We start from the raw sequence: 15,559 nt of genomic DNA, 5'->3' as shown, positions 1-15,559 counted from the left end.
CCATCTATCAAAATACGTGCCAAATTCTTTGCTGACAAATTATTAGTAAAGAATACTGGCATCAGTCTCTCAGATCAGTATTCCACACTAGGAACAGATGGGCTTTAATGGTAGCTGTTTCATTATTGATCACTGATACTTTTTTTTTTTTTATCATGTAGGGAAATCTACATGGAATATTGAAACATTTTGCAGTCACTGAACCACTGTCGGGTTAGGTCCAATACGTTCGCTAGAGTTTCAGCTCCTGATATTCCCCGTGCTTCCACCTCAATACCATTCCCAGAGTCTGGATAGGAAAAATCAGCCCTGTGAGATCTCAAAATCTTTCAAGCCAGATGAAAGGAATATGCACTTTGGCCCCTTTTTTCTTGTACATGAATCAGTGGATGCATGGTCACCCCTTGCCTGCCCATAATTTGAGAAGAGAGGCATTAGTTTATTTGCTGATGACACAGTTTTACTGGCACCAACAGGACCAACCTCATTGGTCCACTGGTCCTGCCATCTAGGCAATGACAGAAAGAATAACTGAACATCAACTACTCGGACACTAAAATCAACATTTGTTGATAAGCACTCTCTTATAGTGAACTGGCTTGTATCTGATTACAATACCCAAGAGATTAACACATCTAGTCACCTAAGACTAGATTTTGCAACAAACTGGTCTTGGATAGTTTACCAACAAATTACATTGCTCATAATTGGACAGTCAGTGGGTACCCATCGAACATATACTTGATGTAGGCCGAAGAGGTGATTGATGACACAGAAACTGAAATTTGTTCATGCCAAATCCCGAAAATATGGCCTAGAACTCTGGGGTCTTGATCATCCATCTGTGCCTGTGTTAGAGCAGACTAGACTTGTTTTCCGAGAAAAATCCTATCTCTGCCTGCAGGAATTCCTTGACCATATAAAATGTGGAGTGGTCTTTCATTCAGGGCAAGAAGAAAAGGAATCAAAAATGCCTAACTTAGCCAGCCCTACTTCAATGCTTATCAGCTCAAAACAAGTCCACCTCAGATGGGTTTTTGAAGGTATAACACGATAGCAATCACTACATCCTTTCTTACAGTATCAGTAAACATAATCAATCAATTATAAATAACATTTCTAAGGTCTTACTATGTATACTGTGCGTACTTTACATACATAGCTTAATATTTCATTTAATCCCTTCAACAACTCTGGGGGCATACAATTATTCTCAACTCCAGCTTTCAGCAAAGTCAAATTAAATAAGTAGCCCCAAGTCATCCAGCTAGTAAAGGTCAAAGCTGGGATTCAAGCACAGGTCCACCTGACCCACACTAAGACCCACCCCATTCACAGCCTTGAATGTTGTACAACAATTGCAAAGGCTCCTGTAAACTAAAAATATTACACATATACCTATTTTTATTATATGATCTTAAAAAACTATGCAATTAAATAGCTGTTTTACTCTCTTCACCCCAGATGTGGCCACATCTTCATAGGGTAAGGAAATAATGCCACCATACCATTCTTTCAGCAAAGCACTCTGGGATCCTCTGGGAAGAAGGCAGCCAACATATATATGTTGTTATTATAATTATCATAATAATCCTTATCTGACTATACAGCTATGGATTCTTTTTAAAAAGGCATATAAATTTTTAAAAAAAGACAAAATGATCAAGAGACATTCAAAGTCTCTACAGTCTCAGGAAGCCTTAGAAATGAAAAATTTATTTTAGTCACAAGCCTTGTGACTGTCAGCTAAAGTGCTTCAAAACTACTCACACTGGCTTGGTTTCCACTGATTGAATGCAATTATGAATTGACTTCTATGGGTTGATAAATCAGAACTTGTGTAAGTGGTTTTCAAAGCTCATCTGTGCAATTTCAGTTCGATGCAGACTTCCCCACAAAATTCTCCTTAAAAAAATAGTTCATAAAAATATTAACTATCAGGAAATACCTTCCTGGTTAGCTCATGCCACTGGGAAGAAGCTGCTGTTCTTACATTAATAATTCTTCCCAGAATTAATCAGTCATTGTACATTAGAACCAGCAGCTGGAGTGTTTTGAGTGATAATGAAACCTGTAACAAGGCATCTTCAGCCGTCTTTTCAAGACAATAAGGGAATTAAAATTTCAATTTAAATGCAGAGGTTTGAAACACGCTTCACTGGCAAAATTACTTCAATTAATGTGAGTGGAATACAAAGGACAAACTGCAGAAATGTGATGCAGCAACCAGAAATTATGTCATTAATGCGCTTGCATCAACCCAGCACAATGACTGCAGAGGTCTAATTTAAACTGTACATATCACAAAGCTACAGGCTACAGTATTAATCAAGTCTCTGATTTCAATGTGACGGATACAGGCTTCTTGTTGGATCACTTTTAGCTTTTCATAGGCTAACAGCAGCTGTTTACCTTGAAGGAGCAAACAAAAGGCCATGCCTATTTGCAGACATCCCCTGTCATGACAATTTATTTTATGCAATACTCAGGTTATCAAAAGACATAAATATCCCATCTAGAAGCCAAGTCTATAGCTATCAGCCCAGGCTGATGGTGAAATAGGAACTGCAGGAGCTGACAAGAGCCATGGGTCACCACTGATTTATTTACTCTGAATTTATTAACCTGAGTAGGGATTAAATTACTGGGCATCTGCACCTGCCTTAAAAATGGAAAGACAGGGCTTCCCTGGTGGCGCAGTGGTTGAGAGTCCGCCTGCCGATGCAGGGGACACGGGTTCGTGCCCCGGTCCGGGAGGATCCCACGTGCCAAGGCTGGGCCCGTGAGCCATGGCCGCTGAGCCTGTGCGTCCGGAGCCTGTCCTCCGCAACGGGAGAGGCCACAGCAGTGAGAGGCCCGCATACCGCAAAAAAAAAAACAAAAAAAAACCAGAAAGACAAAATCTCTTGATAAAAAGATCTAAGCAAATCAGAGGGGTTTGAAAGACTAGATTGTTCTGTCTTCACTTTCCTCTGATGTCTTTTAAAGGAAAGTACTTTTTCTTCTTTTTTTAATTTATTTTTATTTATTTATTTTTGGCTGCCTTGGGTCTTCGTTGCTGCGCACGGGCTTTCTCTACTTGCGGGCGAGCGGGGGCTACCCTTCATTGAGGTGTGTGGGCTTCTCATGCGGTGGCTTCCCCTGTTGTGGAGCACAGGCTCCAGGCACGTGGGCTTCAACAGTTGTGGCTCACGGACTCCAGAGCGCAGGCTCAGTAGTTGTGGCACACGGGCTTAGTTGCTCCAGAGCACGTGGGATCTTCCTGGACAAGGGATCGAACCTGTGTCCCCTGTACTGGCAGGCGGATTCTTAACCACTGCGCCACCAGGTAAGTCCTCCTCTGATGTCTTTTAGCAAAGATTTCCATTTGGACCCTTGAGATGCCTTAAGCAGATTTTACTTCTAATAATAGCACATAACCATGGGGAAAGGAAATGTGATTATTTTCTCATACGAAGTCCAATCAAAGAGCAATTATAGACCTTACTATTTACTCATATACAAAAGATCAAATTGAAGAATATTTCCAACCCTTTGAGCACATCTTAAATCCTACCTCCATGAAATCTTCATTGTATATTAGGATATGCTAAACCCCCTGGTCATCCAAACCAACTACTTCCTCTGGAAAATGCGGAGGATATCAGAAACCTATCTCTCATAGGGTTGTTGTGAGAATTCAAAGTGTTAACAAATGTAACATACTTAAAATGGTACCAGCACACAATGAGGGCTCAACACATATTAGCTATTATTATAATTATTCTTTTTGTTGTCCATTTAAATATTGCAGAAAGGAAGAGTTAGAAACTAGTGAACCTTGCCATTAAAAAAACAAAAACAAAACCTAACAAAAACCCCAAACCAGAGGAGAAAAAAATCAAACCAGAGCTCCTAGAGAGGAATTTTCCTTTTCTCTGTTTAGTGGTATCAAAGTCTTCCACAGAGTTACCCATGTGGCTAATCATCTGTGAACTCTGACCATGTGAAGTACATTATGCTAAGTACAGGGTAGACAAAAATAGGTAGGATATAGTCCCTGCCCTCAATGACCTACCATACAAACAAAAGCAATTATATTTCAGTGAAATACACACAACTTATGGAAACAAAGAAGAGCATCTACTCGTGTCAAGTAATCTTGCCACAATAAAAATACATAATAATCCTTTTTTAAAAAAAAAAGAGAAGCATCTAATTACCTGGGACATTCAGAAACTTGATGAAGTTTGAGTCAGGTCTTAAAGAATAAATCATCATTTTCCAAGCAAGCAGGATAAGGATTAGGTTCAAGGAAATTTACGATTCATAAAAAAGAAATCTATGACATCCGTATACATCAGCAACAAATAACTAGAAATTATAATTAATAAAGAGCCACCATTTTAAAAAGCAACCAGGAGCTGATAGCCAGAAGTAAAGCTAACAAAATACATGTACTGTCTCTAAGGAATACATTACTAAGCATTATTATAAAGCACATAAATTAAGACTTCAATAAATGAGAGACACCCTGTTCTGAAAGACCTGCTATTACAAAGATGAAATTCTCCTAAATTTAATCAAAATACCATCACGCTTTTCATGGAACTTGACAAGTTGATACCAAAATTCATATGGAAGAGAAAAGGGCCAAGAATAGCACAGACAGTTCTGAATAGCAAAAGTGAGGGAACGTCTTCACCTGCTATCAAGATATATTATAAAATTATAGTAATTAAAACAACATGGTTTTGGTGCAGATATAGACAAGACCAACTGAACAACAAAAAGAGCTCAGAAACAGACCCATGCACATGTGAAAACTTGGTATGTGACCAAGATGGAATTATAAATAGGTAGGAAATGAATTCAATAAATGGTCTGAGCCAAGTGGCTATATAGAAGGTAAAATTAGATCCCTAGTTCACACCATATATGATAATACATTTTAAATGGATTAAAGACAGTGATATAAGAGATTCTCTTTATGACAGTAGGATAAAAAACTTTCTCAAAATAAGTCACATGACAAAGGAAATAAAGAATGAAAAACATTACTGAATTAAATTTTAAAACTTTTTAATAAAAGACACCCTAAACAAAAAGATATACCACCAACTGGGAAAAGATATTTACAATCCATCTAACAGACAAAGGATAAGTATCCAGAGTACATAAAGAACTACAACAGAAAAAAAGGAACTTCTGGGAAATCTCTCTCTCACACTTACTCTTTTCTAGAGGTGACAACCCTTCCTTCCCACACAACTCCCCAGGACCCCCCGTCCCCCAACCACATAGTTTCAGTTGGAACTGACAATCACAGTACCCAAGCTGCCTAAACTAGATCTGAGCCCCATTTTTGAACTGGAAGATTATTTTCCTCTGCAAAGCTGGAAAAATGTAAAATACAGCTCACAACCCTTCTTGTCTCCACACACCCAAACCCCGCCCACATGTGGAACAAAGTCTATAGTAAAACAATGAAAAAACATGCAAAAACATACAGATGGCATTGCACATATACTCCTGTTCTTTTAGCAGACTGGTTACATGAGTAAAGCAATTATTTTACCTAAGCTAGCTGGAGCTGAATTTCTGTAACTTACAGCCAAGAATTTAAAGAAGTATTTAATGAGGTCCTTAAGTCAAAACAAAGAAAAGACAGTGTTCATTATTAATTAGCTCTTAAATAAATTAGCCCTTAAGGAATAAAGGCTAATCCTAAAATCTGAAACCCTAAAATGAACATAATTAACACCAAAATAAGTTCTAACAACCTATTTTTAATATATGGCACTTGCTTTAAAAGCAGGCCCACTACAAAAAATCATGATTCAAATAGATGTGTAAATGCTACACAAATATATATAAGCTTATCTATTCTGATTGCTGAATCTTGAATATTTAGCACATATATGCCTTCCTAACACATAAACCAACAGCAAAGCTAAAGAGGTGACTAATTTTTTTTGTTGGACACCATATAGTCATTATTAAGGAAGATGACACTAAAGATACTGAAAATACCCAATTATTTTACCACTCCAAAGAAAAGACCATTATTAATCTCCCTCCACTGTGGAAACTGACTATTGACTATCACACAACCAGGTTTTAATATATGAGAGAATGTCACAGAGCAACTCATCTCTTGGTTACCAAATTTCCTTTAAAGGTTCTTATGACGGACTTAGAGCAAAATTCTTCTTGAAAGTCTGAATGAATTAGAACCACTTAGAGGATTTAACCTGTTTTTCTCCCACTAATTCCTCTCAGTGTTTTTTTTCCCCCCAGTGCTACAGCCAATCTAATTTGTTGAAACAAAGATAAGGGACTTTCACCTACTGTGAAAAGAAAATCCAAATACAATCCATCTACTCCTGAAAGTTTCTGTAGTCACCAGACAACTGTGAGAAGGAAGTAGGGAAGTTTGTGTGGAAAGAGGAGGTGGAATGAGCAGCCCTTGCTAACAGCCACAGGCCCTAGGAAAGTTAGCGCTTTTAGGGAGCAAGATGTGTATTTTTTTTATTCATTATCTTGACGCTCAGCCACATGTACCACCAGCTGCAACCTTCTCTGAATTTTCATTCCTAATTCAGAAAGTAGCAAAATGGGCTTCCCTGATGGCACAGGGGTTAAGAATCCACCTGCCAACGCAGGGGACACAGGTTCAAACCCTGGTCCAGGAAGATCCCACATGCCACGGAGCAACTAAGCCCGTGCACCACAACTACTAAGCCTGCGCTCTAGAGCCCGCGAGCCACAACTACTGAGCCCACGTGCTACAACTACTGAAGCCTGCATGCCTAGAGCCCATGCTCCGCAACAAGAGAAGCCACCACAATGAGAAGCCCACGCACCGCAACAGAGAGTAACTAGAGAAAGCCTGCATGCAGCAACGAAGACCCAACGCAGCCAAAAATAAATTAATTAAATTAATTAATTTTTTTTTTTTAAGTAGCAGAATGGATGAAGATACAGGCTAAAGGCTAGGCTGTGGAATACTCCTGCTGGACAAAGTTATTCCAGAATTATTCCCCCCAAAATTATTTTCTTTCTTATCAACTTAAAGGGAAAAAAACAAAGCCCTAATGTAAATAGTCCTTCACAGAATTTTTGGAACATAGTTTATAAATCTCCTAAACTTCTCTCTCATGCAGATTTCATTCTTCAAAATGGGATTCATTAACTATCTTCCTCTGAAACTAAAACAAACACCTCTCATTACCATTCCAACATGACTTAAGTACTGGTTTCTTACCATTATACTTCTTGCCGCTGTTCCAAAGGCAGACAATGCAAACACTGACATTAGGAAGAGAATCGCCTACTGTTGCAAACACTGACATTAGGAAGAGAACCAGGCAGGCTTCACCTGCAAGGGCTCGTGAATCCCAAGAGGGCAGTTTGTCATGTGCTTCATGAAGGACAGGATTCAGAGAGAACAGAAGGAAGCACTCTATCTTAGCAGAAATGCCCAGGAGTGCAGGCTGTGCTCTTACCAGCATGTCGGTGGCACTGAGATAGTGCTTGCTGGCCATGCACTGTTCCAGCTTTTGAGGCACTTGCTTGATATTCTCGATTTCATCCAGCAGGTTCAGGACATGCTTGTGTTCGATTCCTTCAATCCACAATTTCCGAAGCTCATCTCGTTTGCAGTGCAACAGCATCTTGCATGAAAGCAGATTCTCTTTTACCTACAATAGAACAGTTTCAATCTTGGGTCAGTCCAAAGTCTTTCCAGCCTAAACCCACAATTTGGTTAGTATTCTTCACCAGTACTGCTATAAGTAACAGTTCCTAGTTATCACTGCCACTCATTCTGCTGCTGTGGTTAATCTGCTTGTGAAATTCTAATCCTGGTTATAACACGGACTCACTTGCTCAGGTCTCCACTTCTCTGTATTTTCTCTCCTGAGAAATGAGAAAATTACTCAGGATATAGAGCATACACTCTGAAAATATGAAGTTCCACGCCAAAGTTAATATATCTAGAAGGGAATGACTGATTTGAGAGTCCGTGCTATTATTCCTTCCCCATTCTTCCTGGCATATTTCCTATTCAGCTGATAGGTCACTTGGTCCATCCTTCTAGGTCTAGAACTTTAGCTGAAGTTGATAACAAAGGAAATGGACGCTCGTCTCAACTGACTAAAATGAAGGTAAGCCCAGTTTCCAGAAAAGAGTAGACGCTTCCAGAGACAGTCATGAAATAAAGGGAATTAAAACATACCAAGAATTTTTTCCAGGTATTCTGATTTTAGGTATTAAATATGACAGTTGCAGGCATTCTCATAGATCTGCACAGTTTGCTGACCAGCCTAGGCACAGCTTGATAACATAGGAGGAGGAGAAGAGAAGCAGGGAAGGGTAGTCACCATGTACATGATAAGTGTATTTTCATGTTCTACCCTAATTAAAAATTTGATTTTTATAGCATGAAAAAATAAAAAGAATCATGACCTTTCACAATTCATAGAACTACTTTCATATACTTTTGACATTCCTTTACATGTATTTTTATTTAAATTAGAATTTCATGTTTGTTTACAGTTTTGGTTTTGTTTCCTGTCTGAGGTAAAATTTATGCATGAAAGTGTATCTATCACTTGATGAGTTTTAGCAAATGCATACACACCTGCAATAATCCAAACCTTCGTCAATATATAGGACATTCCCATCACCCTAGAAAGCCTACCATGTTTTTAACAATTAAAAATCTGTCTTCTTTTATAACGTTTGGTGTGGTGGTACACAGACTCATGATGCTATGTTTTGGTGACTGTAAAACTAAATTTCGACATTTTTCCAGCAAACATGGAAAATATGAATTGAATGCTAAAATTAGAAGGTATCTTGAGACAGCATCTAATCCAATCCTACAACTTTAGGACAATATCTAAATCATACTTTTATCAAACTGTCCAATGTAAAAAGAGCCCTGAATAAACAGGTTTTGTAATCTGTCTTGATTAGCACAGAAGAATGACTGTTAGCTTTCTGGGGAGTTATAGACGCCTTTGACAATCTGTTGAAGAAGGTTCTAATCACCTCTACTCCTTCCATCAATCCCAAAGAGATACCAAAATAAGTCTATTTACTTTTTTAGCATAAAATACCAAGAAAAGAGAGAACAGAGAGGAGGGAACAGCAAGGATGGCAAGAAACCCTTGGAAGCTGGTAAGAAGAGGGCTGGCATCAAGTGGGGTTTGCTAACACTGAAAAGGAGGCACCAAGAATATTGAAGGCAAGAGTACAGGGTTGAAACGAAGTATCTTGAGCCCTCATCCAACTTCCTTATCAAACCACACAGACGTGTAATTCCCTCCCCCACGGCCCTGGCCAAATAGGAGGTTTACAACCTGAAGAAACTGAACTAGAAAGAATCTGGACCAGGAAGTGCCAGACAGCTGAGAGGAGGGTGTGAGGCACTGGACAGAAAACAGGAGGATGAAGTCAAAGTGGACCCACTGACAAGTAAGGTCCTCAGCTCTCCCTGGACCCTCAGCCTCCTTCCTGGGTTGGCTCCGGTAACACTCAGCTTGACTTTGAGCCCCAACACAGGAAACTTATGGCTTTCCCCTGGGAAAAACAACCAAGGAAACTGCTGGGTCCCTACCCAATCATCGCTAGACAAGCCCCACCACGTGCTGTGAGCGCCGTCTCAGCTTTGTACTATACCTCCCTTCTCCATCCAAACAGTCAGCCAAGGATCACCACACAGTCAAGGAAAGCCTGTAATATGGAAAGACAGGCATCAAAACAAAGAAAAAAGTGCTGAGGGGAATAGGGGAACAGAAACTAGGCAGGAAAAAGAAATTTTAAAAAGCTGTAATTAATATCCCTTGGGGGAAAAGATATTACATCAATGAAACAAGAATAGGATGCTATAAAAAATTCAGAGAATGAAAAACAGCTCTTGGAAATTAAAAATATGATAGGAAAAAAAATCCAATACAAAGGTTAGAAGAGACTCTTGAAATCTCCAAAGAGTAAGACACAAAAAACAAAGAAAGGAAAATAGGAGATAAAAGAAAATGGGGTGGTTGATAAGCGAGGTCCAAATAAGAACTCCAGGGGAGGAAAAGTGAGACAAAGTGGAGAAAAAATAATAATAAAATGGAAGAAAATGTTCCAGAGTAAAAGACATGAACTTTCAGATTGAAAAGGCACACAGAGTGTTCGAGACAATGGAGTGAAAAAAGAACCAGGGCACGTTATTCTGACTCGTAAGAACACAAGGATATAGAGACAATCCTAAAAGCTTTCAAAGGAAGAAAAAAAGCCATACAAAGGACTGTGAATCAGAATGTGTCTCAACAGCAACACTGACAGCTACAAGACAAAGGAATAATGTATCTTCAAAACCCTGAGAGAATTATTTCCCAGAAAAACTATCAATCAAGTGTGAGGAAAAAATAAAGACATTTTCAGGCATGCAAGCTCTTAAAAAATAAACCTCATATGCACCATATCTCAGCAAGCTACTGAAGAATGTACTCCATCAATATAAAAGAAAAACAAGAGGAGAAACAGAGGATCCAGGAAAGGGGGAAACCGATGCAGAACAAAGGCAATGGGATTTTACAATCATTAACTCCAAGGAAAACGAAAACAAAACTGCACAAGCAAAAATAGTATGCTGCTGGGCTTCCCTGGTGGCGCAGTGGTTGAGAATCTGCCTGCTAATGCAGGGGACACAGGTTCGAGCCCTGGTCTGGGAAGATCCCACATGCCGCGGAGCAACTAGGCCCGTGAGCCACAACTACTGAGCCTGCGCGTCTGGAGCCTGTGCTCCGCAACAAGAGGCCGCGATAGTGAGAGGCCCGCGCACCGCGATGAAGAGTGGCCCCCGCTTGCCACAACTAGAGAAAGCCCTCGCACAGAAACAAAGACCCAACACAGCCAAAAATAAATAAATAAACAAATGTGGGGTTTAAAAAAAATAGTATGCTGGATGGTTTAGATGTAAATATTTACGTCGTTATAATAAAATACGCACCAGCTATTTAACCAAAAACTAGGACACAACTATACAGAGGATGAGGGAAGAAGATGAGGTGGGGTGGGGGAAAGAGTGAAGGAGGAACCATAACTGGAAGCTCATATACAATGTCTAAAATAGAAAGATCCAGAAAAGTAGTATAAGCATATTACTTAGAAATACAGAAATACAAATATCTGGAAAAAAAAAAAAAACTAAAAGAGTAAAATTCCATACCTCTGAAGTGTTGGAATTAGTACTTTGGTAGGATGAGGTAGGGAAATGCTGGTTTTTATCAGCATTTGTGGTTTTATTTGATTTTTTAAACACATTTCTCAAGGCCATTCCTAGATCCTCTAGGAGTTCTTGGTGCCTGGGTTAAGAACTCTAGCTATTAAATCCATTCTATGTTAAATTTTAGTTAAAATCTCTCAGAATCTAATTTCTGATATTCTACTTATACCACCTTGGTTCTATACTTCTCAGCTTTTCCCTCTGTGTGTAACGGTTACTATGGAAACTGTTAAAAATAAATTTTATGTCATACAACACCCAACTAGGCTCTGGATGCAGATAGTGGGAGATAAACTTACAGGGTGTCAGTAAAGCTTGGCAATCTCCCTTCTGATTGGAAAAAAAGACCATTATGGCATTTCACACTAGGATATATACAATGTAATCAGCTCACTCCTCACTTTTGCATAGTACATGGAGGAAAAAAGAAAAGGAAGGTAGAATGTGTGTGTGTTTGGGGGTGGGGGAAATGGCATCAGGCTGTGTGGAAAATGAACATCACCAAAACCATTTCCTAAACGGTTTAGCCAAAGCTGCAGACATAAGAAGCTAAAAGAACTTTTAATACTAAATTGCCCTGAGGCTTCAGCTTTTTGATCAGAAAGTCAGTTATGAAGAAATGTTCTTTTAAAACTTGGGGTGGCAGGGGGAATACCAGTCAGCAATAAAAGGGAAGAAATGTGAAGAATCTCAAGATTATGCTGAGCAAAAGAAGCCAGACGCAGGAGTATACACGCTATGAAGTTCTGCAACAGGGAAAAATAATATATGGTGATAGATTTCAAATCAGTATTTGTTTGGAGCAAGATGGGGTTGGGAGTATGGCCTATAAAGAAGCAGGAGAGAAGTCTCTGGGGCAATGGAAACATATTCAAGGATATATGCGTTTGACAAAACTCACTGAACTAAAAATAATGCATTTTATTGTACGTAAACGCTAGCTCAATAAATATGATTTTTGAAACAGGGAGGGGAGAAACAGGGCTATGTCTATCAATGAATAAATGCAGGTAAATGTAAGAAAGGTACCATATTCCAAATAAATGTTTATTTCTCAAAGGCCTGTTCTTTTAGAAACATGGTGACAGCATTTTAATTCCATTCTAATTTAATCAGGATAGTTAAGATTCAAAAATTCTGTTACTCTGTTTCTTCCTTAAATAAATCCATGAAGAGTCAAGCTTTTCAAATCATGACATCAAAACCCAAGTAAAACTACCAAACGTAAGGTAGATAGCTAGTGGGAAGCAGCCGCATAGCACCGGGAGATCAGCTAGATGCTTTGTGACCGGCTGGAGGGGTGGGATAGGGAGGGTGGGAGGGAGGGAGACGCAAAAGGGAAGCGATATGGGAACAGATGTATATGTATAACTGATTCACTTTGTTATAGAGCAGAAACTAATACAGCATTGTGAAGCAATTATACTCCAATAAAGTTGTAAAAAAACAAAAAAAAAAACCCAAGTAAAGAAATCCTTCCTCAAACACAAGTTTCCTTTGCTTCCTTAGAATTCTAGTAACTTCATTTGCTCCAAATCACCTGTTCAGAAAAAGCAAGAATTTCAGTTTCAATAAACAAGAACTACGTCACTTTAATTAGAGACTATTAGAAAAAGAGAAAATAAGGAACACAGGGCCCAAGAGGTCATTATGAATGGATATGTGAGATGACCCACTCTGCCAGAAAGCAGAGAGAGATTTTTGCAACCCTGCCTTGAGAAAGATCAAGAGAGAAGGAAATGAACTGGGGCCTCTGAACAACACGTTGGGACATGTGACAGAGGAGGATGCTGATGGAGGCACAGGGGAGGTGGTGGAGGCCCTAACTTTTAAGTCATAAAATCAGAAAAGCACTGAACGTGGATGAAGTATTAGGGGAGGAGGGGAATGCCTTTGAGTGTGCACATTATCTGTAATAAAATACAACAAATGTGCAAAGCACTTCATTGAGACTGTAGACTAGAAATACCCTGTAAAGTTCCTCAGAAGCAAGGGATGGTAAATGAAAATTAATGAAACCATCAACGTTATTCTTACTTCTAAAAGAACAGAGTATCATATTTTCTCTGTTTTGTAGTAAAAACAAATCCACATATAAGCATTTTCATGGGTATTATCCTAACACATGTCCAAGCCATTTTTTCCCACAGTCTTAATAGAAAGTGCTTAGAACAAATGAACTGTAGAAACACTACTCACTGCTCTGTTTACAAGCCCTTTAGAACTAAAGATCATTTTTTAATTATCCTCAAACTTTTATTTCTCATGCTTTTTGCTCCTTAGTTTTTCAACTTCCATTCTAAGGTCTTAAATTCTGAGAGGCTCCACTCAACCTTTTCCAAAGGCAATACTATCCCTTTGAGTTGCAGAGTATGGATACAGAACACAAATACAGATACAGTTAAACTTAATGAAAAGACTGCCTTGTAGTTCTTGTGACCGCATTAATGATCCGGACCACTGCCTAGATTTTAAGGGATGATATCTCATTCTTGCCCACAGTTTGGCATGTCCATTTCTAGGCTTTTTTTCCCTCTCTCATACAAGCAGCTGGGATTTTCTATCTTATGCCTGGGCTTAAATAACTTCCTACCAAAACCATGTTGGCCTACTGTGACTTTCTTTTTTATATCAATTAAGGTTATTCTTCATTCTAATTCTACCTCACAACATATACTCTCATATAAAAAGTCACAAAATTATTTTAGTTAAATGTTAAGTAATGAATGTTACATTACTCAATGATCAAGCCCTAACAACTTCACTTTAACAATCACATATGGTTATTTCCAATTACAGGCAAGAAAAATGAGTTAAGAGCTCTATCAAGCACCAACAGAACAGCCGAAACTGGGGCGAAATGTAAAGCGTTTGTGCGCACATCACAACAGAGACAAGTATCTGTGTTTTCCCTTCAGTTTACCTGCTTCTATGATAAGCATTAGATGGATACTTAGTATCTTTAAAGAAATCTGGTTATCATCTCATCTACTTAATACAGGATGGAAGAAACACTCAAATTCAAATACTACCAACAAGCATACGGCCCAAGTTCCCAACTCATATCCATTCATATTCATCTATTCTGGTGCTGCTGTAACAGTCATTATGACAGACACTGGTAGAAGCTATAAACTCTGAGGTTTCCTAATGCAGTAACATCTCATTTGTACTCAACAGTAATAAGACAGCCCAACTATTTTACTTACCCACGTAACTGACCTGATCAATCATACATGGTATTTTATTTGCACATTTAATCTCGAAAAAATTCCAAGTGGACTTGACTGATATAAAGAAGTTTGGAGCATCAAAGAAGACTCAGATCCATCTGTCATCTCATACTATCCTCAAGGACAGAGATTCTACCAACAAGAATCCGTAAATGAAAGAAATACCAAAATGGGGAACGTAAACAGTTCCGTGTTCTCAAGCTTTAAAAGGTAACAAAGGGGGCTTCCCTGGTGGCGCAGTGGTTGAGAGTCCGCCTGCCGATGCAGGGGACGCGGGTTCATGCCCCGGTCCGGGAAGATCCCACATGCCGCGGAGCGGCTGGGCCCGTGAGCCATGGCCGCTGAGCCTGCGCATCCGGAGCCTGTGCTCCGCAACGGGAGAGGCCACAACAGTGAGAGGCCCACGTACCAAAAAAAAAAAAAAAAAAAAAAAAAAAAAAAAAAGATAAAAAAAGGTAACAAAGCATGAATGTGAACATCTTCATCTGCCCTGGCCCCCACTAAAATCTCTTCTCAGTACAGCAGCTAGAGTGGCCCTTTTAACATGTTAGACACATCGTGCCGTTCTTGTGCTCAAAACTTACAATGATTTCCACACACCCAGGGTTAAAATCAAAGTCCTTACAGTGATCAAGACCCCACGTGACCGGACCCACTCTGCCACACCTCACCCACCAGCGCTCTCATCTCCCTCTGCCACCCTCCCCACTTCTCACTGTGCTCCAGCTCCAACCTTGCTGCTCCCCCAAATTCCAATCATGTTCTTGCTTGAGGATCTTTCTGTACCTGCTATTCCTCCTTCCTGGGGTGGTTTTCCGGACTCTCCCTCACCTTCTTCTAGTGTTGGCTTGAATATAACCGCAGTGAAGCCCTCCCTGACCACTCTGTTCAAAACAGCAACCCCTTATTCTCCTTCCTTGCTTTTTTTTTATTTTAAGCACAGCATTTCTTACCATCTGTTATACCCTCTTACTAATTTACAGCCTGCCTTTCTTGACTAGAACGTAAACTCCACGAGGACAGGAATTTTTGTCTGTTTTACTCACTTCTATACCCCAGGACC

At 39.4% G+C, this 15,559-nt stretch overlaps 1 protein-coding gene across 1 annotated transcript in view; it reads right to left on the bottom strand.

The window, feature by feature from the left end:
* The window catches only part of EXOC4 (exocyst complex component 4), an 813,795-nt gene that overhangs the window by 774,460 nt on the left and 23,776 nt on the right, over positions 1–15,559 (bottom strand). The window contains exon 3 of the mRNA XM_081244856.1: positions 7,488–7,682. Coding sequence (XP_081100982.1) covers positions 7,488–7,682 — 195 coding nt within the window. The remainder of the gene's footprint in view (positions 1–7,487; positions 7,683–15,559) is intronic.

The sequence above is a fragment of the Mesoplodon bidens genome, assembly GCF_964165515.1.
Source record: "Mesoplodon bidens genome assembly, chromosome: 9".
In the NCBI taxonomy this organism is placed as follows: domain Eukaryota; kingdom Metazoa; phylum Chordata; class Mammalia; order Artiodactyla; family Ziphiidae; genus Mesoplodon; species Mesoplodon bidens.
The sequence above is the reverse complement of the archived record's forward strand: the minus strand, read 5'-3'. Positions and strand labels throughout refer to the sequence as shown.